General features: G+C 37.7%; 1 protein-coding gene and 1 non-coding gene across 2 annotated transcripts in view; one reads left to right on the forward strand and one right to left on the reverse strand.

Annotated features, from left to right (window-relative positions):
- CACNA2D3 (calcium voltage-gated channel auxiliary subunit alpha2delta 3) overlaps window positions 1–23,314 on the forward strand; it is a 983,089-nt gene that overhangs the window by 657,859 nt on the left and 301,916 nt on the right. The window contains 2 exon segments of the mRNA XM_049777717.1: window positions 807–885; window positions 10,051–10,184. Coding sequence (XP_049633674.1) covers window positions 807–885; window positions 10,051–10,184 — 213 coding nt within the window.
- LOC126014786 (small nucleolar RNA SNORA51) lies at window positions 23,179–23,311 on the reverse strand. Its single transcript, XR_007497780.1, has one exon. It is a non-coding gene; the product is annotated as a small nucleolar RNA SNORA51 (small nucleolar RNA).

The following is a 23,314-nucleotide window of genomic DNA, read 5'->3' on the forward strand; positions in this document are numbered from 1 at the left end:
AGCTTCAATCCTGTCATCTCATGTTCTTTTTTTCATCTAACTCTAAAGTACAAGTTCTTGAGGCATATTGTACTTCATTTCAAAGTATTATGCCCTCATATGAGAAAATTGGGAAAGCAATCGGAAATGAGTTTTAAATTTGTCTTATGTTCTTTGGGAGCTAACAGTCAGGAAAAGGAGAGAGAGAGAGAGAGAGAGAGAGAGAGAGAGAGAGAGAGAGAGAGAGAGAGAGAGAGAGAGAGAGAGAGAGAGAGAGAGAGAGTCCCCATGGAACTTCTGGCTCCAGGCCGTGCCTCTTGTCCAAGTTAATTAGCTCCTAAAATTATGCCAGACACCACATATGGCAAGAGAGTGTCTACAGCCTGTGCTCACCAATGTGAGGGAGGAAGGAATGGCAAGGGTCTTTCAATGACCTTTTTATTCTTAAGAAAAGTCTGCATGTTCTCTGCATGTTCTAGGTGGTGAGGAAAGTGGCTCTGGTTCTGATGCAGACTTGGATAATCCTTGTCTATGTGCGTGAAGCAATTCCTGCCCCCTCGTGCTTATCTCCCATTTCACATTCTTCTCTTCTGTGGGACTTGCACACCGAAAAACAACCATCACTTGTGCCATATGGTTGAAAAGATCAAAGGCCTTAGTTTTGAATATATTTCTAGCTGAATGTACTTCAAATGTCTTAAATATGTTCCTACAGATGGAAATCATGGAGCATTAAAGAGGTAAACCACATGTGTGTGAACCCTGCATGTGGCCTATGCAACACGGTGAAAAGCGAATCCTGCTGACCTTTGCATTCTCTCTCTCAGGTTCGCATCTTCACATACCTCATAGGACGTGAAGCTGCGTTTGCAGACAATCTCAAGTGGATGGCCTGTGCCAACAAAGGTAGGGTCCCTAACCCCAAACCACTATGGGTTCATATCTAAATAATTTCTCCTCGCATATACAGAAAGCTAGAAAGAGCCAGGAGAAAGTGGATCATTCTAAAAGATGGAGTAGATGCTAAGATAAGGGTACTGAATGATGGTTGGCAGGCTTATAATATCTTCTCCCCAAATAGTTTTATGAGTTTTAAGAACATAGTTAAGTGGAATGGTTAAGCCTTTCCACTCTGTTGCTTAGAAACGGGGTCACCTTGGAACAATTTGTCTGCCGGAGCCATTGACCTATATACTCAATAGTCCTGTGCTTATTCCACATCTCCATACCCCTTAGAGCTAGATAGACATTCAGGACTGATTCTGGCTAATAATTTCTAAATAAAATCAACTGAGATCTTTTCGGAGTATCCAATTCTCTTTTCCTACTAGTTCCAGTTTGAATAGTTCTAGATGGAGTGCCCTACAGAAATGTGTGTCCCTGAGTAACCCACATAGAGGAGAAGCCTTCCTTTCTCACCTTGTCCCTGCCATCTGCCTATCCTTGCTGGCTATATAAGATGCATAATAAATCAACCTTCTGAGTTAATCCATGGAGGTTTTCAGTTTGGTATGTTCCTGTAGCATGATCTACCTACATAATCATTTAAATTGATTATCTTTAAACTGTACAATATTCTAACATTCAATATTGTGTTGGTGGTAATAGTTTTATCTGATTAAATGTTAGGATTAATTACGTGCTATCTATTAAGTGCTGACAGTTCTGTGGTGAGGCATACATGTTTTCAATAATCTCAGTAATTATTTGTTTCTCTCTAATAATAGATTTATTGATGATTCTCTGTTGCATGTGACAATGCATAGAGGAAGAAACTGATAGGGAAGAAAAACTCCCTCTTCTCTCTTGGTCTATCAGAGGCATTTTTCCATGCTATTGATGACAAGAAGGAAAAACACAGAAAAAAAAGGGAGGAGTACTGATATCACAACTTCAAATCCTTTTTTCACCATTCAGTGACCATATATAAAGTTACTGGCTTTATCTCCTCAAAGTGTATTATTAACAGGGCAGTTTCAGTGGTGACACAAACACAAAATACCAGACAAATAAACCTGGTAGCTTAATGCCTATAAAATCAACATCTCATACCGTTGTTGACATTGTGTTGGGGTTATGCACTCTATAGAGCACCCTTTGACTCAGATTTTCCCTTGAACAATTTGATAATTCTCAGACTCTTCACTTTAGTTATAGAAGAGGCTCCTTTATAGTTTGAAAAATGAGTAAATTGGCAACAAATTCCAAAATATGTGCCATTGTACAGTTGATTGTTTTTGATGGATTTAAATTAGTCTATCTTTCTATTATTCCTAAATTATCCTTTACAAAGGCATCCCTGTTTTTTTTTTTTTTTGAAAGAGAGAAAAAGATTTATTGTGAGGTGTTCAGATCTCAGTTCCAGTTTGGGTGACTTAAAGATAGTTATTTTAGCTGCAATCAAGAAAACTTGCTCCCTGAAATTAAAAAAAAAAAGAGTGGTTAGTTTGAGAGGAGAGTGATGCAGAAGTCTTCTTAGGAACTGGGAGTATTTCCTTTTCTTTGCTTCTTACTGACCTACTTCTCTGTTAGGAAGACCTTCACTTTAACATGTACATAGTTATTTAACGTTTGCACACCCATCTGTCCACATAGCCTCTTATTGGAGGCAATATTTAATACTAGCTAGAAGAATTACCAGCAGTTCTAATTTTTATTTCAAGCATCCCTTCTCCATAGGCATGCCCAATAACCAATAAAATAAAACAACACAAACACACACAAACACACACACACACATAAACACAAAAACCAAGCCATTGAGCCAGATTGAGAGGACTCTCCTCTGCTAATTTTGTTAGGGGCATGAGGAATATCTGCATTGTGGGTGGTATATATGGGGAGTTCCCAAAGAATAGGTGCAGAACCAGTCAGATAGACCCCTTCCCATATTTCCCTTTGTTGGGCATTTTCTTTGCCTTTCTGCTTCTACTTGTTAACCATCTTAAGCAAGTCTCAGTTTTTTCATCTAGTCATAGAGTGTTGTGTACAAGTCTTTTAACAGTTCCTTGAAGCTCGAAAATAGCATCCAATGATTTTCTCTGTTGTCTGGTCACTTTATAAATATCAGTAACTATTTAATATCAATATTCTTAGCATTAATACGTAAGAAAAGACATAGTCAAGAGGACAAGATGGAGGCTTTGCAGACCTCAGTCTTTGAGGACTAAGGCCCTTATGGCCCAGGATTTTGAAACTTTGTTGACATTGAGAAATCCTGAGTGAGCTCCATTTTCCCTTCTTTTCCCTCTTTATTCTGTGGTCTTTCAAGGAAAAAAGACTCTTTCCATTTTTTAATTTTTAAAAATGTTGCCGTTATCCCTGCCACATCAGATTGCAGCTTTCCCCCCTTCAGCAAGTCTGCATTTAGTCATGGGTTATTGTTTTTACCACTGTCTGTGTCCAGCTGATGAAAATTACTCAAATTGAAGTCTTGTCTGAATCAACTAATATTACACCATAATTTAGTTTTACTCATTGTTTATAAGAATCTTTGAAGCATCTTTTGAAGACAGTTTGCTCAGCTCAGATACTGGGTCTGGATATTGGACAGAATCCTTCAAATTTTAAGTCCTTAGTACAGCAGCATGGAAAATCCAAGGGGGTAATAGTAGCTGCTCATCTGGCCTTGTCCTTGGAATTATTGGATATTCTATTTCGCTTCCTGTCCAAATCTCATTTTTTCCTCCTGCCAGAGCCTGTGTCTCACATGGATTTTACCTTCCTCACTCTGCTTCTCTCCTAAAGAGCCTTGGAAGTGAAATGTCATGATTTGCCCTTCTTCAGAGTAGTTGTTACCATCCAAATGTTAGGTTCCAGTCATCAGAGCCCGTATAAACATTGGCTTCGCATTGCATCAGTTGGGGGTTTTAGATCATGTACCATCGGTGAGCAAGCATTTTCTTCTGGTCATTAATTAAATCATTGTTTACAGTCTCAGGTTGTTACAGAATGGAGGCAGCATATCATTTTTCATCTCAAGTGACATGAAATCCAGACGGGGCCCCATACATATTTTCACCCTGACTCAGCCACGTTCTTCAGTGAAATGAAGCATTAGCAGTCAGGGACCAGAGTAGACCTTCTATGAAAGCCCAGGGGAGCCTAATGAACAGCCTGTTGATTGACTGACCAAGAGGGACTCTGGGGAGGAATCCACGCATTCAGGACTAACATGTCATCCCTACACAATAGCAAAGGGCCTACTATGGGCATAGAGCCTTTGTTTGACAGTCTGATAGTCATGGGGGCATTTGTTACTTAGAGGACTTTAGATACTGTCCCCTGGAAATGACTATCTGGAGATATCCATATCTGCTGCATGAGCTTTCTGCTTCCTCTAATCTACTAGCAAAACCCAAAAAAAGGCCTGGATTGCATTGGTTTGTTTCATTTTATGCACAGCTATGTCCTATCTTGAGGGAACTGGCCCAAATGAGGCAAAGCAGCAAACCATTTTAAATACATTAAAATAATGGTTGCCACTGTAGAAAGGCTGTGGAATTTAAAGTCCTGTGTTCACACTATTGAATAAACAAGGGAACTGGGAAACTAAAAAAGAGAGTCTGGCTAGGCCAGAGATTCTGAAAAGCTATGATGACCTTCTCTAACATTTAATGTGCCAAGATTTTAAATAAGCCCTGCCTGATTCTCCTTCAAAACTCATGGTGAATGGAGTGTTTTCCAGCTGTGCAAATAATGGGGGCCTCTGTGTTTGGGTTCTTAACCAATCAGTCATCGTTAGGTAGAATAAAAACGCCACATGACTCTCTTGGTTGTCTGCTCAGCACGTCATTTTCTGATGGGTTAATGGTCATTCTTTCCCTGATTGAAAAAGAATGGGTGGCCAGATCCCTCCTTGAAAGTTCACATCTATAGTCTCCTTCTACTAAATGATTCTGAACATCATTATGCCACCACAGTTTCAATAGAGTCTAGCAGAGAGAGTCTAACATTTGAGATTTCAAGGTTAAAGATGAGGTAAAGGAACTATTAAAACATTTTGTTATTGTAGAATAGGTGGACTAAAGCAAAAATGGTAGTTATTCAGACATCTTTGAGTCAATTTTGGAAATATATTTAATCGATGTATTCTTACTTTACCTTCCTCTATGTCCCTGGTAGCTATGACTTAACTCCTTTCTATGTTTAGTATGGCATCTAAGTCATAAATTCATTCCCTGACAGTCTTAAGCCACGCCCATTCATATCCCACCCAGAATATCCTCAAGACCAACCTACATTATTGTAAATGGCAGAATTTATTTTTTCTCAAAAAAGTAGTCTATTTTGCATTTTGATATGTGCAATTGTCAACAGATACTAAGTATAAAAAAGTGACATAATTCAGGGCACTTTTATGCAGTATTTCTTTCAAACCATCATGAAATCTCTATGAAGTCTATGAGAAGGAAATTGAAAGGAAGAGGTAGCACTGGGTTCTCAAAAGAAGGATCAACTCAACTAATCTGAAGCTTGTGCCTAACGCTTCACTTCAGTAATTCAGAGATGACCTCTCTTTGGAGAGAAGAAACTCCTGTTTAATGCTGGACCCCTTTGTGCTTTCCATAAACTGAGAGATGTAGGAAAAGGAATTTCTAAGTTGAGAGAAGTCATTAATTGGACTTAGCCAATTAAAACAAGATCAGCATTTGGAATCCAGTTCCAGAAGATTGTTTCTCTCTACGTGGAGTCTAGTTCCTATCATCTTAAAACTGGGCACAACATGATTGTGAGATGAGCTGAGGTTGGTGGTTGGAGCACATTTAAATTGAGTTAGCATTCTTAACTCCATACTTTGATCCTTTACATCATTTATTTTTACTTAACATTTGAAATTTTAAAAAATACTACAAAGAGTACTAATATCAAAGAAAAAAGTTCAAATTGTCCTAAATTCAAGGTGAGACTAGTGCCACAGTTTTAATCATAGGAGCCCCATGATTTATTTATGGAATTTCTCATGGTTATTCTCCTGTAATCTGGTTCTTTTATAACTCATTGGACAGTTGCTACTTGGCTATCTAAACCAAGCAGACTTCTTGTTATTCTTTGTGAAAATCCAAGGAGATATGATGGTTCAAATCTGTTGAGAAATTATACAGTTTTCTATATAAAGAAGTACTGTTCCTGTAGTGTATGGCACAGAAGGGAAGAAAAAATATGTCATTGAATATTATCAGGGTCTACTGAGACACTGGAAGGAAAACTAAGCCATACCAATAAATTTGTGCCTCTTCATTGCACTGAGAAGATGGAAGTCAGAATAAGTGGGGGAAAGAGTCTTTGAAAAGGCTAAAGAGAACTGTTTATCACATCCTTGGTAGAATGGGTTCTCTTATGAAAAAGAAACTTCTAGGAGTGGGACCTAGAATCTTTGTGAAGTATAGTAATAAAATGGTGATGATGGTAGTGGAGTCAGAAAAAGTGCCTGGCACTTTTTAGACAAGAAACTCCTTTGAAACATTGAAGGAAGGTGGTAAAATTTTAGAAATACAAAGTACCAGATACATGTGGTTAGTCATACTGAATTGTGGTAGATTGGAGTCCACAGAAAACTTTAGGAGAGAATAAGGTAAATAAATTGATGTTAGGTAGAGAAATGAACAGACCATTTATAATAGGTGGCTAATTTAAGCATTAATTTCTCTTGGTAATTACTGAATGATTGCTGATTCTATTTTCTTATATGATAGATGAAGTCCAAAAAGCACATTAAAGAAGACAATAAACATTCAAACACTAGAATTCTTTTTTTTTCTAAAGTGGGGTAGGGTAGAAATGAACTGAGTTTAAAGAATGTAGTGGGAAAACAAGGGTAAGTGCCTTTAGTTTCAACCCAGGAGTCCAGCCCTCTGGGACTTCCTGTTATCCATCAAAAAGTACAATTGTGGACTCCAACTTATATAAAAACATTTAAAAACAAAATGACCCTTTCAGAAGAGTTTTGAGTTTTAGTGGGTTGTGGTTAGATGATCAAATTCACATTAAGCTTGTATATTATTAATATTACTTTTTTTATAATTTCAGTTTTCCTTACCTTTTATATGCCTACATTTCTTCCTTATGCTAAAATATAAATTATAATTGTGCTCTAATTTTAAGTAGACTTTTGAACCAAACACTTAAACATTGCTCTGAGCCTCAGGAGACAGCAGCCATCTATTTCTCTCTCCCAGCCTCAGTATTTCCTAGCTATAGAGACATAAATAGCCCATTGGGCTATTCAAGGCAGCATGTCCTCTGAGCACTGTTCCTGTTCTTTTCCAAGACAGCAAGAGGCTGAGACTTTTAGTAGTTAGATACAAAAAGTTGTGGGATCAAGTGAACTCGGATTCATATAAATATGAAAAAATAACTGACTTGAGTGTTTCTGTTTTCTTTGTATATAAAAGACTGTTGTGCATTCAAGTACAGAATGGCGAAGTGAATCCCATAAGAAGTCCTTGCATGCCTGATGACTTATACATTAATACCATCCTTTCATTCCAGATGAAATTGGCATCAACTTTTGGACACCGAATAGTGGTAAAAGTAAATAAACAGACATACAAGTCAGAATTCAACACCAGATGAATCTTTTGAAAAATTGAATGCAATGTTAAGTGAAAAAAATGAGTTTGGACTGCTAACCTCTGAATGACACAAAGGTCCCAGTTATGGAACATTAGGTTAAATGGATGCCAAGCAGAGATTGTAGCTAGTAAAATGGTCCATGGTAGGAAAAAAACCTCTGCAAGAGAGATAGAGAAAGACTATTGGCAAGCAGGTGACCTAGGGATGGAAGGTCCAATTCATGGAGACCCATGATAGTTATGGAGGTAAAATTTGTTTTATTTTAGTTTAATAGGAGCTATTTTATAATTCTAGCCTGCATATAAGAATTTGACTTAGTCTTTTAATTGTGATGATATCCTATAGCTTATCTACGAAGAGCTTAGAATAGAATGGGAATCATATGAATGGGAAGTGGTTTCAACTATCTTCTAGAGGCAGGGCCAGGAGAGCATGCCAGTGGGTTAGCTCTGGGGCAGGGTGAGGAAATGATGGATATCAAGGATGATTTCTATGGTCGGGGTCTAATTGGGCTGCGGCGCCATTTGGTGAGATGAGGAAGACCCACCAGGGGAAGTCTGGGTTTGGCGGGGGAAGTTAGGAGTTGGCTCTGGACAAGTTCAGTCTGAGGATTTAGATAGTTATCCCTGTGGAGGTGTTAGGTGTACAGTTGGCTATGTGGCTTAGCTCTGGGAAGAAGCCAGCTATTTGTAAGTTTTCAGAAGTTTGACAATGATAAGTGAGGCCAAATGAGGATGATATCTGAGTATAATCCCTTCCCAATGTGTCATTGTTTTTCCACTCCACTCCCCTTCCATGCTAACATTCTACACGCCCCCTTCTGTTCATGTTCTTTTTTTCTCTTGACCCACATTTGAAAAACTCAAATTAGGGACTGTTGGCTTTGGGAGTTAAAATGAAGATGCAGACAACCAGGGAAAATTCCTTTAAGGAGATGTTGTTTTGGTTATATTAAAGGTCTTGGAACTTAACATGGGGTCTGTTCTACCCTCAAGTTACTCACCTATGTCATGTGAGTCCAAACTAGAAGATAGTCTATATTACTTTTCCTCTTATTAGTATGGCAACAGCTCTCTTAGATTGTCCACTCTCCCATATTTGTCTAAGATCTTTCCCTGATAGCACAAATTTAAATGAATTATTCTATTTCCTCCTCAAATATTTCTATCAGTATGCATGGAGAGAAGGTAACCATTGATACTTCCTGTCATCCCACCCCTTTTAAAAACTTACATTTCCCTTTCTAGGGGGGGACCCCTGAAAACCTTGCTAGAGCAATGACCTAGATGGATCTCTCTAACTTTGTACATAGAATCTTAAAGAGTGCCAATGGGTTATATTTTTATAATGAATTATTGATATTATAGATTAATTTTTAACATCATAGATGTCAAAGGAATGTCAAGGGACCTATCTTAAGCCTCAAGCTAGAATCAGCACTCATAGTCTTTTCCATTGAGACCTTGTATCCCCTTCGGATGGGCAAAACTCTGGCTCTCTAGTCCTTGAAGTGTGGGTAGGTCAGAGAGACAGTGCATGTTAATTAGTGCTGTACAAAGCTGTCATCAGGAAGCCAGAAGCCACATGGTTCCAACCTGGTTTGGGGTTGGCACACCAAATTCAATCCAGCTGGCCTTTGTTTGTAAATGCCCTGGGAAGGTCCTGGCCCTTCCTGGACAACAGAAGGGCTGTTTCTTTACTTAGAGCTTAATTTCAGACACTAAGAGGTTCTATAAACACTGTATTAAATGCTGGGAGAGACCAGGCTTTGGAGGTTCATGTACCCTTTTGATTTGGATGACAGGAGGCTAGTCTGTGATTGGCTGGAAGGGTTCTTTATTAGGGACAAAGGGCAGAAAACCTGAATCAGGTTGCATTCTCCAAATGAACCTACCTTTTTAAATAATGTATGCAGTCTTTTTAAGTCTCTAGTGACAGATACCATCACCTCTGCTATGTTTTTTAACTCTTAGAACTCCATTGTTCTTTTCTCTTTCCCAAGCTCTTTCCTTTAGCCACTTGGAGGTATTTTCAGTCCCCCCAAAGCAGCCTTCCGCCAATCTTGCACATCTTGCTGAATATCTTACATATCACACTGGATATTCTATATATCTATCATAGAGATCATTCCCCGTGAGACTGGGGGACCATTTGGGGTGCTATGAATTAAACCTAAGTCAGCTATATGCAAGAAAATTGCCCTACCTGCTCTACTATTCCTCTGACTCCTAGGGGAGATTTTAATAGTAGTTTCCTCAGGGAGGTGGTTTATGGTTTATTTTAATTTTATTCCTTTTTTTGGTCTACATTTGCTAACATAAATGAATTATTCATGAAGCCAATGATGGTACACTCAAGAGCTAATGTTTTAAAAATAGATAAAATAGATAAAAAAGAAAAATTCACTAGATGCCGAAAGGCCTGGTATAATCCTGCCTCCTTGTTGTACCTTGTGCAGTCTGTTATTAAATTTGGTTCTCCCTTGGGTTTTGGCAGGGTTTTTCACCCAGATCTCCACCTTGGCCGATGTGCAAGAAAATGTCATGGAATACCTCCATGTGCTCAGCCGACCCAAAGTTATTGACCAACAGCACGATGTGGTGTGGACTGAAGCTTACATTGACAGCACAGTGAGTTTTCAGGGTCCCTGGTGTGGGGTGGGGATTTGACTGTCTACTCCACATCCTGTGGTGTGAGAGTTTGTGTTAATTCCAAAAAAAATTAGCATCCATATTCTTCTTCTGTAATGAAGAGCTTCAACAATATTTTCCTTTGTGGTACAGTTCGCCTTGGTTGCCTTAACAGCCAAGGTGGGTGAAAAATTGGGCATCAGAGGACAGATCCACTGTCTTGAAAAGGTGTCGTTTGGGTCAACCTAAAAACTCATTTATTTTTGCATAGGCCTTCTTCGGTTACTTGTGTTTTTTCACTCCACAAATTTTGTCAGTGTAGAAGCAATTATAGACCTATATTCAGTCTCACCATTGGGGAGGCTTAGTCCTAGTAATGAATCACTAGGTCTTGCCTTGGGATAGACAAAAGCATAGCTCAAGTCTTAACAATGAAGTGGACCTGGCTCCAAGGCCTAGGTCTTACTTAGCTGCCTTGTCTCATAGTTAAAAGGGAGCTTGCTTCCATAGAGGCTATATAGGCACCACTGTTGCTGTAAGACTGTTGGCCCTGGCGGCTTCCTTTACAATGCAGTTCTGATGATGAATTTAGCTCAGTAGGAGGGGCTTTGCTAATCATCAAATAATGGCTCAATGGCTGGGTTGCTTGTGTAATTTCAGGGTGATTTTTCATAGAGATAATGAGTCTGATGGGAGCAGTGTTTTTCATTTACTGATTGTAAATATTCTCTCAGGGCCTCTCTTCCCTCGTTTTTGTGGGGATTAACATCACATTAATCACTGTAACCCAGACACAGCTGTCCTCTGGAGTGAGCTCAATGACTGCTGGGGGCCAGCCTTTCTCTCCCTGGACGTTTGCAGTCTGAGGTTTTCTTGGCAGCTGCAGGCTAATATGGGGGCAGGAACAGCTTCTGAGAACCCATCTTGGGGAAAAAAAACTATGGCCTCCTGCCACACCCCAGCCTTGAAAAATACAATGGAGTCCTGGAAACAGGAATTGGTCAAAAAAGAGACGCTCCCTCCCTAGGAGAAATTGCCCTGAATAAAAATGATATCAATTCAAAGGAAAATTTTTGGTTGCCAGGGAGACCTGGGCCTATAACATTTTCAGAGTTTAGTCCCAGTTTGGTTTAGAATCATGTAAACAAACTAACTCAGCTGCCCCATTTATGTTGGCACCATTTTAACACTAACGATAACAATAGTGTTGGTCCATTTCTTGTTCTTGCTTGTGGTTGAGTGGGAAGGAAAAATAAGTACTAAGGGGACGAGTGAATGTGGCACAAGGGTCAAGTCATGAAGTGGTTTTGTGTGCAATCTCTCACACCCAGTTTGATCAGTCATTTTGTTCTGTTAAATTTGTTTTTAAATATAAAACCAGCTCCTCAAGTAAGAAATTATGTTACCAGCACCTCACTGAACAATTATTAAAAAAGATGGGATCAATCAAAGGAAGAAAAGTAAGAGAAGAACCAACTATCTGGTAATTTAGTTTATTAGAGTGATGGTTCTGATGCATGGGATGATGGTGGACTTTGTTAAAAAAAAAAGTGCTTTTGAGAAAACTAAATAACCACATGGACAAAAGATAGAATTTGTTCTGTTCTTTACACCATATGCAAGAAAAAAGTCCAAGAGGACCAGATATTTAAATTGTAAAGTAGGAAACATTCCAACTAGAACAAAATTCAAGTGAATGTAATGACAAAGCCTTTGAACAACAAATCGATGTACAATAGGAAAAAAAAGTGAATAATTTTGACAAAAAACAAATCAAACTTTTGTTGGTCAAAGCTCAATATAAATAATAAAAGGCAAGTGATAAAATGGGAGAACACATTTGATAAGTAAACATATACATATGTATATGGGTGAATAGATAACATTAAAAACAATTAATGGGGGCCGAAGAGAATGCATGAAGGCAAGGCAATTGCCTTGCATGCAGAAGGATGGTGGTTCAAATCCCGGCATCCCATATGTTCCTCGGAGTCTGCCAGGAACATTTCTGAGCATAGAGTCAGTAGTAACCCCTGAACACTGCAGGGTGTGACCCAAAAACCAACAAAACAAAACAAAACAAAAAAACAAGTAATAATTCTAATATACAAGGGCCTTTATAAACTAATGGGAAGCCACAATATTCTAATAGAAAAATGTGAAAAAGACATGGAAAAATTTTAAGTGAATAAAAATGGCTTATAAACATATAAAAGATGGGCAATTTCACTCATATCATAGTAAGCAAAACCATCTTATACTATAGAGAGATATCCTCTCTCATCATGTATTGATGTGGCAAAAATAAATTTCTCATCAGCACATAGACTGGCAAGCCTGTCGAAATGAAGAGTGGGCACTTTCTAGGGAGAAAATTTTTATCTGTTCTTATGCAGAAATTCACCTCAGGAACTAGGCCTAGCAGACCTTCAAGAGTCTGAAAACACAAATGCAAAATTTTCTCCTTGCAAAATTTCTTGTACAGTTTCCCCTCCCCCCCCACACACCTTACCCACTGTAGACTCATTTTAAGACCCTCCTCAGTGTATTCCTGAATCTGATAGTTCATATATAAGGAACCTTATAAATATTGTTTTCCTGCACACATGAAATACACACATTTAGTTTTTAAGTTAATAAAATATATTCAAAATAAAGACGTGAATGATAACACTTAAGAAACAGTAATAATATTTGCATCTCCCACAATATTTTACATGTAGTAATTTTGTCTAATATTTACTGCAGGTACTTGAAACCATGGAAAGTGAAACTGAGATGAGGGCGATCATGGTAATTTCAAAATATTGGCAATTAGCTAAACACTGAAACATAAGAGAACAATTTGATAAGATATATATAGTAAATACATAAAATATGAGTTGTCTTAATTCCAAGAATAAGAGTAAGGGTATTTTCTCACAGAACAATGTCCAGATTATTTTGCTTAAAATGCTCTTGTTTGTAAGATGTAAGAGGAAATTTGCTTAATTATACAAAATTAATAGCAGGAAGAATATATACTAAACCAACATAATTTGTCATCTACAATAAGTGTGGGGAGTACAAGGGAGCAAAAATAGAGCAAGACATTGCCTAGTATACTTGTGTAATTGTTTGACTTTTAAAAAGTACATTAATCTTTCAAGCATTGAATATTAAAATAAAATTAAAAATAGGATAAACTAATGGTAAAAGAAAAACCATATGAACCTAGCTACATTTTAAATAAACAAAACTATACAGAAAAAGAGGGGACAATCAATAACCTTTTGAATATATTGTATACACTTAAATTTTAAAACTGGCACATCGATGACTTTTAGTACAGGAGAAAAGGGAATTTCAAATAAATTTTAAACTTCTCTGGAGTCATAGTGAGATGTAGGTAGCGGAATTTTGAATCTACTTTGTGACTAGAGTAAATGTGTAAGAAAAGAGGGACATGGCAGCTAACTGTGGGGCTAACTAGATTGCATGTATCATAGTTGTTCTGTCCATTGAAAGGACCTAGAAGCAGTGGTACTTCAGTTATCATTAGAACATGTAGAACTCAGATCTTCACTTCTAAGGAAATTGAATTCGTTAGAAAATTTCTCATTCCAGAACAAGAATAAGAAGATACCTTTGATCTCTCCCCAACTATCACCTATATCTCACACACACACACACACACACACACACACACACACACACACACACACACACACACACACATACACACAGAGGCACGTGCACACACAGAGGCACGCACTCATACACACACACACACCACTTAGAAGAAAGGTCTGAAGTATTTTCTGTCAGAATATTATTAAATTATTCTCAAAACATTAACATAGTAATATGAAATAAAAAACAATCTAAACTTAATGGGCCTGTTAAACTGGCAATTTGGGGGCTGATATGGGATACACTTAGGGAACATTGGTAGAGGGAGGTGGACACTGGGGTACAATTGGTCCTGATTTATTGTAAGTCTAAAACCCAACTATGAAGGACTTTGTAAATCACAATGTTTTCAATAAATGGTTTCAATAAAATAAAATTAAAAATATGAAGTAATATGAAAAGGACCTAAGAATCTGATTAAAACGGTGATCATTAGTCAATTTTGAGAAAACCTGGGGAAATTTGAGTCTCATAATTTAGAAGATAACAGTACATATTGTGTCTTGGTGAATGAACTGGAAAGGTACATATACAAGCTAATAGCAAGTAGCAAAATAAATATAAATGAATGAGTTTAAAATCTCACTAAATGTGTGGAAATGTTCAATAGAAGATTGAAACTCGGATAGAGTTGGTCAACTACCATTATCCTTTTCAGTAAAGGTTGATTTGGGCAAAGATTTAATAGAAGTTACATTTAGGAGGCAATTTTGATGATGTGTGGTGTGGTTATTTACATAGTCTACGATTGTGTTATCAAAAACTTTTTGACTACTTGGGGGATGAAGAGGAGAGTATTTACAGTGGGATAAAAAAGAACAAATCTTGGGGTCAAAGAGATAGCACAACGGTAGGGCATTTGCTTTGCATGCAGTAGACCCAGGACAGACCCAGGTTTGATTCCTGGCAACCCATATGGTCCCTTGAGCCTGCCAGGAGCAACTTCTGAGCACAGAGTCAGGAGTAACCACTGAGAGCTATTTGGTACGGTTCAAAGAACAAAAAAAAAAGTTAATAAAAAGACCAAATCTCAAGCAAGTCATAAAAATCAGTATCACTAGTAAAAAAGACACAGAACATTTTCTCTGTAGACTATTCCAATTAATGAAATATTCTGGATGGGGATGCCTAACCTACAGATAATAGCCAGGATGAAGAAAACCTTATTAATGAAATATGTTAGTGCATTTGTACTAAAATAATGTTAGCATTAGAGCACATGGACACTTATATCAATTATTTGAGATTTTTTTAATTACATAGAGAGAGACTCAGATAGATGGGGTAGGACAACAGAGGAAGTGATTTCTATGTGAACCCTTTGACTAAAGAACTTTTGACAGCAGCAACAACATATAAGATCTGGGTACAGCATTGAGCATGCCATTGCAAAGAAAATGTCTTTGAAGTATTGTGCTTTATTTTAAACATTTACATGAAATTTGCATTGGTGTCATAATCAACTTTACTTACTTTAAAATAAAATTATGTTTTAAGTGGCTCATTATTGCCACTTATGCATGTCAGTGATAGGCTAAGATGACAGGACTCATTTTTTCCACCCCTTCAAAAAGTCTTTGAGGTCTGTACAACTAGACCTCTTAATGTGCTTTCTTTTTCTGACTGAAAGCTCAGCCTTGCCTCTGTGCTTTCCAAGCTTCTGTTGCGTCTTTGCAACTAACCCTGATAAATCTGCCCTCTAGAACAATATTTTGAAAGCTCCTTTTCATCTCGGTCTCGTTGAGTAACCTATTGGACTGGAGCAATTCTGAGGTTATAGCTCCCTCTTTTTGTTGGCCTGTTGGAGGAGGATAAGCAGCTGCTGCTCCTCTTGGCCAGCAAACTACAATCTCTTCAAAGTCCTCATCTGGGTCTGGACAGCTCTGCCAGGGTAAGGACAAAAGCCTCCTGTCATATAGAAGAGGTCAAAATAGGATTCATATGCTGAACTCATCTGCAAAGTCTAAATTCCAAGAGGAGCCCACCAACTTTGAAACCACCCAGAAGATGAAGTGGGAGGGGGCTGGAACATCAACAGTTGTGAGCTCTTGACTGTCCTGACACATTTGGGACAATCTCTGCTCACCATGGCTCAAACATGTCCCAGCTTTTCAGAGTCCAAAGTCAGTAGTTCTTGGCATTAGGACTAGTGATTCTGTCTGAATTAATCTAATGTCCTGGAAGAGTTGGCATCTAGGGAATTTTTTTTTTTTATATTGGGACGTATTTCTAGTCTACCTTCATTCACTTGCTAAGACTTTAGACTTAGAAGCTGAGTTTGAATTACATGTCAATACTAGCTGTGTCCCTAAACAAGTGACTTAGTTTCTTGCATGCTGTTTTCCTTATTTGTAAAATGGTGTGTGTGTGTGGGGGGGTAGTATTATCTGCTTTTAAGGAGCATGTTGGTGAAATGCACTAAATAATTTCAAAGATGATCTCTTCACTTCAGGAAAACCAATGTGAAGGTTTGTCATAGGATATAGGACGAATAAAAAAATATTTCTTTGACCTCTGTGCTAACTATGGTTATAAAATTTGAGAATTGAATTTGACACTTAATATTGATAAGTACCTTAGAAGAATTGATCAACTAAAGAGCCACTTGAATATGTTGGAATTCATTTTCCTATAATTCCATGTTGTAAGCTGACTATTAATATTGAGCTGGTACCTTAGGCCAATGTTTCCAAGGATGACTGAGGGTTGTGCTAATTATGCTAGGTAAGCCCACATACCTAACCTCAGTGAGGTAAGAGCTGGCTATTTGCCCAGGGACAGGGAACTTCCATTTAACTGACACAGAGTTTGTGACTTTTATGCACATCACACTGGCCATTTGGCTAGAAGACCATGCTGGTACAACAGCAGTCCCTTCAGCTAAGTTGCAATTGTTAAAAGTCAACTCTTTATTGTCAAACTTCCCCAAACAATTAATGCAACCTGCATTATTACTGTAGCAATAAATCAAATATTATTTAGACCAATTGTTTGAGTGTGGAAGAGAAAGTTGTTACATCTATGAATGTGTAAATGAATACCTTGAAAATACTCTAAATTTTAGAATTTAGAAGTTGCTAAAAAATTGTCATTGTGTTGAAAATGGGCATATAAAAAGAAGCTAACAAGAGGTAACAGCATTAGGTGCCTCAGTTACATTAGTGGTGTAGAGCTGTGATTTATCTTTATATCTTAACCACAAACCCAGCAAACTAAATTTCAACTTGTAACGACCTAATTTTAAAATATGCCTGTCTAGGGGTCAGAGTAATAATAGAGTGGGTAGAATGTTTGCCTAATAAGTAGCTGATCTGGGCTCAATCCCTGGTACAAGACCCCAAACCTACCCGGAGTAATTCATGAGTTCAGAGCCAGCAGTAACCCCTAAGTACTGCCTATTTGGCACACTCCAAAAATAAAGTTCCTGTCAAGGAGGCAGCCTGAGGGATGAGAGGGATAATGGGGCATTGATGGTGGAAGCTTAACACTGGTGATGGGATTGGTGGTGCAAATTATATTACTGAAACTCAACTATAAGAGATTTTGTAAATAATAGTGCTTCAATCAGAACTAAAACAATGGGTAGAGCCATCATAATGAAGGGACAAAAAGTCTTGCTTGCATTCTGAAGACATCGATACTTATTTTTCTCACTTCCAATTTCTTCATTTTATTCAAAGTTGGTGGTTGATCCAGTGGCTAGGTTAGTCTGTCACCCGTTTTACTGACGCTTGGTGTTATTTAGGATCTCTGTGTGCTCTATTGAAAGGGAATGGCTGTGATTCCCGGCTAGAAATATTAATACTCTTGTGGAGTGTAGTCAGCTTGACTGCCACAGCTCTGTTTAGTTTCAATCGTTGTGTGACAGATGATCGCAATGACTTAAAACAACACAAATGTGATATATCATGATTTCAGGATTAACTGTACCTTCGTGTCAAGGTCTCAAATGTCTCCTGTTAGGCTTTGGCCTCACTGAAGTTTTCATCTGGTGCTCTTGGTAGAAATTGGTAGGAATTGGTTTATTCACATTGATATCAGGATTTGTTTATTTATTTGTTTGTTTGTTTTTGGGCCACACCCGGTGGCGCTCAGGGGTTACTCCTGGCTGTCTGCTCAGAAATAGCTCCTGGCAGGCACGGGGGACCATATGGGACACCGGGATTCGAACCAACCACCTTTGGTCCTGGATCGGCTGCTTGCAAGGCAAACACCGTTGTGCTATCTCTCCGGGCCCTATATCAGGATTTGATACATGTTCTCATTCACCTTGGTCTCTATATGTTTGGGACTACTAATCATCTGACAGATTGGGATAAATAATTTACCCAGTACTCATCCTATAAGGAAGGGGTTATTATATAAGATATATAAGACACTGGTAGAGCTTAACAAGGAAAAAAACGTCCAAATCCATCAAATAATGGGGAGAAGAGATAAACAAAAACTTCCTGGAAGAAGAAATACAGGTGTCCATAGGCAAATAAAAATACTGCACATCATTAACCACTAAGGAAATGCAAATCAGAAGAGTGATATCATCTCACACCATAGAGACTGGCATACATCAAAAGAACCAAATCAACTAGTGCTGGTAGAAATGCAGGGAGAAAGGAACTCTCATTCACTACTGGTAGAAATGTAGACTGGTTGGGCTTTATTAAAAGCAATATAAAAAGACTAGAAATAATATCCAAAAACTATTAACTGAACTCCCATATGACCCAACAAAACCACTCCTGGGAATATACCTTAGGAACCTTAAAATATATCTGCAGAAAGGCATCTGCATTCTTATTTCTTTGCAGCACTATTCATAATAGCCAGGACTTGGAAAAACTCAAGGACCCAAAGACCCAAGGACAGGTGAGTCGATAAAGAAACCATGGTACACCTACACAATGGAATACTACATAGCTCTTGAGGAAAATAAAATCACAAAATATGCTTATACATGGATGGATATGGAGAATATTATGCTGAGTGAAATGATATAAGGGGAGAAGAATAAACATAGAATGATTGTACCTATTTGTGATATATAATATAAGGGTATATATTAATAATACCCAAGAACAATAGAGATGAGGTTAAGAAGACTAATCCATGAGAGAAAGCTTGCCACAAATAGCTCTATGGAGGTAAAGCATTTGCCTTGCATGCAGAAGGTCGGTGGTTCAAATCCCAGCATCCCATATGGTCCCCTGAGCCTGCCAGGAGCTATTTCTGAATGTGGAGCCAGAAGTGACCCCTGAGCACATTCGGATGTGACCCAAAAACCAAACAACAACAACAACAACAAACAAACAAAAAATAAAAACAAATAGCTCAGGAGTGCTGTTAGGGCAGAGAAGGGACCACTATGATAAAGATAGTTGGAAATGATCCTTCTGAACAAGAACTGAGGACTGAAAAAAGGTAAAGTGATGCGCATGATACCCCTTTATTAAAAACTATTGGAAGCTACAGTATTTTAAAGGAATACATGAAAAGAGAAAGAAACACAGAATGAAAGAGAGACAGAGAGAATAACCGTGTTTTTATAGAGGCAGGTGTGGGAGAGAGGCCCAGCATAGAAAAAACTAGGGATATTGGTCATGGGAAGTTGAAAATGAGTGCTAGTGAAGGAATAGGAGTTGGAATATTGTATGAATGAAACTCAATGGTGAACAATTTGTAACGTGTATCTCACAGCGATTCGAATAAAATGTTAATAAAAATAAAATACAGCCACTGCCTCTTGTCACTCAATAGAATTGCAGGGTAAAAGAATCTCTGTACTCTAGCAGTGCTGTCCTCATACCACAGACACCTCCAAAGCCTGGTTCTCTTTATAGCAAAATAAACTTTGATCCCCTTAAGAATCTAAAGACTGGTACTGGAGTGAAAACGTAGTGGTTAAGTAAGGTGTTTGCCTTGTATGATACTGACCTGGGAAAGACCATATAACATCTCATATGGTCCCCTGAGCCTACCAGGAGCGATTTCTAAGTGCAGAGCCAAGAGTAACCCTGAGCACTGCCAGGTGTGGCCCAGAAACCAAACAAAAAAATAAATGAAAAAAATAAAAAGAATCTTAAGTCTCTTAGGACTGCTTATATATGTCATTTCTACTAAAGACTAAAGAAGTAGCTCTTTTTATGAAGGCCACTTGAACCCCATAGGTTTTCTTAATATGTTCTCAAATGTATTTTTTTCCTCCTTAATATCTGGGTAGTTAAAGCAAAAAAAATTCCTGTTTCTTAACTCACCAGTATGACTAAAAATCCAATTATAACAAATACAACTATGTAATTCACTCAGTACTTAAGTGAATAGCTAACAGTGTCCTGTGAGAACAGTATCTTTCCTTTTTATTAATAGCTTATTGATCCATGAAGTTCTGACTCTAGGCAAGCTCAGAATAAAAGTTGGTGAATAGAGGTTGAGCTTGGATTCTTGTGTATGATAGTCAAGAATTTCATTTGGAGAAACTTGATCTAGAATTAAAACAGACAAAACTCCTGAGGATGCATCCTCCTTCCCTCTTCTTCTATTCTGATTAAATATTCTGTATCCTGTCTGTCTGTTCTATTCAATTTGCTTTCCTAGTGAAGCCCAAAGAAACGATTACTGTTAGCAACGTTAATTATACTTAATCTAATAAGACCTCTTGTATTAATTGATGAAAATGGCAAACCCCAGAATTCTTAAAGTCATGGCTTTTTCATCTAAATATATGTAGTACATAATGATTATCTCTCTAATGAAAAAGAAAAAATAATCATTAACAATTGAACGTACTCCATTTTGGTAAGCAAATGACTTGTACTTGCCAGTTGAGTTTTAATCCACTTGTAATGCTCCTCAACTTATTGTTTAGGTAAACCTGCCTCAAACTGAGGAAGCATAGCATCTCTGATCAACCCCCTTCAGGGGTGTTTGCACAGACCACAGGGACACACAGGAGGGAAGCGAAGAAATCTTTTTAGAAACAGTGGGAATGTGACCATTTAAAATAATGAGAATTCATTACCAAGCCCTCCTGCTCCTCCCCTTTGCCAGTAATGCAATTCAGTATGCAATTTGTCGGGACTTTCAAACCAATTTAGTTGCATTTGCAAATTGGACTTGTCTCCTTCCTCCTCACCCCCCACTAAGTCCAACTTTGGGGAAAAAAATGCTTTGCACTTGATAAATTGCACATTCATTTCAGTTTCCTATCTAGGAATGGCACCTAGGCCATTTAGGAGTCATTTGGGTGACTGCTATAACCTACAGCATCTTGCTGCCTAGAAGCAATTACTCAGGGGGTTGAAACCATCATCGGGAAGTTGTTGGTGCTTAGAAACGGAATTTACAGTATTTTCCCAAGATACCCCTGCATATCAAAGAACTTCAAATCGTCAAAACAAAAAGACACACGTAAAGAGAAACATAAACCATCCTGCTGGGTTGTGTAACAAAAAATGCCATCTGCATTACATGGCATGGAAGAAACTGATTACGCTGGGACCTCTGTCTCATAGCAGATGGGTTCATTAAATTTAATAGCCTCCAGAGCCTTTAGAAACCGTGTTAAAAACATGTGGAGCATGCTGTGACACTTCACTTCTGGCCCTGCAGTCATTATAACTCTGGCACAGACTATAAATATTACAGTACTTTATTTCCATTGAAATGGATTACTATTATAATTTTTGCAAGAAGAGGATGATGTTAAAAATGAGCATTTTAGGGATTTCTGGTACCATTTATTTTGATCTAAATATTCCCCTCTTCCACTTGATATTAGGTTTATTATTTCTTTCGAGCTCAACCTTCCCCCCTTTGAATTGATGTTTTAAAACTATGAATATGAATCAAAGATACAAAATGTATTTTGTATATATATTCAAGAAAAATGTCTTAACTTCCTGGATAGTCATCTTTAACTAGTTAAAATGTACAGCTAGGACAAAATTGTTACCTTTAAATAGTTAAAAGGTATAGCTAGGACAAAATTTCGATTTTGAGTGATTTCTTTCGAAATGTTCAGACTTATTTCTGCTTCTTTTCGATGACTTTCAACTGTCTCTGAAAGATAGTCCCTACAAATATAGAAGTAAGATCATGAAGCCTAAGTTATTCAGCATCATATAGACCACTTAGCATATTTTTGTCAAAAGAATAGCAAATTTTAAAAGTACTAAAAGTCAAAATATGGAGTATTTTGACTGTTGGAACCAAGGAATCTATGTTGCTTTTTTGAGGTATGGCTCAATTGAAGTTCAATCTACTAATATTTCAATTTGTTCCCTGACATTTACTGGACTAATTCCTGGGCAGGATCTCTCTAGAAAATAGAAATGATCACCTCCACCATTCACTAACTTTTATTATTCTTACAGTCCTGTCCTTCAGTTCTCTTTTTCTTTCCTAGTATCAATAGTATCTGTGTAGAAGAATGGGTCAAACCACCAACTGAGAAGTGAGATGGAGCTACTAATGAATTGCCTCTATCTCATAAAGTGGAAAAGAAAGTGATCAAATAAAACTGATGGCGAAGAGAGCTGAAATATAACAGTTCTGTATAGAACTTCTTTGAGGAACTTAAAAGTAATCCATGCCATGCTCCGGTATTCCACCACATGGTATTCAATATTATGCAGTGTTCTTAAGCAATGGAATCCTTTATTTGGTCAAAGGTTTTCATGGACATTTGATGTACAAAAACAGAGGCAGTGCTATTTTGCTAGATATTGGAGGGTGAGGCTATGGAACAAAGAAGATTAAACACTTTTTTCCCCCATCATTGAGAAGTCTAGGTAGTAATCTAAATAGTCTGAGAGATGACTCCTTCTGGGCAATATGGACTCAACTTCTGACAATGACAGAATAAAATTCCTTTTAGTGGGAGTCATGGAAATTTCCTTTATTTTCATTTGAAAAGACCTCAGTTTACAAGCTCTCATATTAGGACTGTTAGGGAAAGATGGCCGGAGAAATTGTGAGAGAGTATCTGTGACGATTTTGAAAAGTTTCTTACAAAATAAATATTAATATTTCATAATAGTTGTGCTATATAATTCTTCATTATGGAAAATAACCACAAATTGGCTCGCTAGACTTGTAGCACCTTTTAAATGTTATACCTCTTAGAAAACTTTGGCTCTGGGCAAGAAATCCATTACATTTGGGAAAATTCATTTTCTTGAAGGATGGCCTCAGAAGGAAAAAAGAAAGCAAGATATAAAAAAAAAATTATCAAATAACTACTCTCCTTTAACTTTGGTTCCAGAGCAGCACAACATTTTCCCTGTGCTTTTCACTCAAATTTCTGCTGCATGTTTTAATACAGTTTCTTTGGCCCCCAAATCACAATACAGACCAGGCAAAGGGCCTGTGTTGAGGTGTATATGGGGTGCATTTACTGTACCTCTTCTTTCTATAAAGTCAGCATAAAGAACACAGCCTGTGGTAAGCATTGGGAGGCCTTT

The sequence above is a fragment of the Suncus etruscus genome, chromosome 7 (genome assembly GCF_024139225.1).
Source record: "Suncus etruscus isolate mSunEtr1 chromosome 7, mSunEtr1.pri.cur, whole genome shotgun sequence".
In the NCBI taxonomy this organism is placed as follows: Eukaryota; Metazoa; Chordata; class Mammalia; order Eulipotyphla; family Soricidae; genus Suncus; species Suncus etruscus.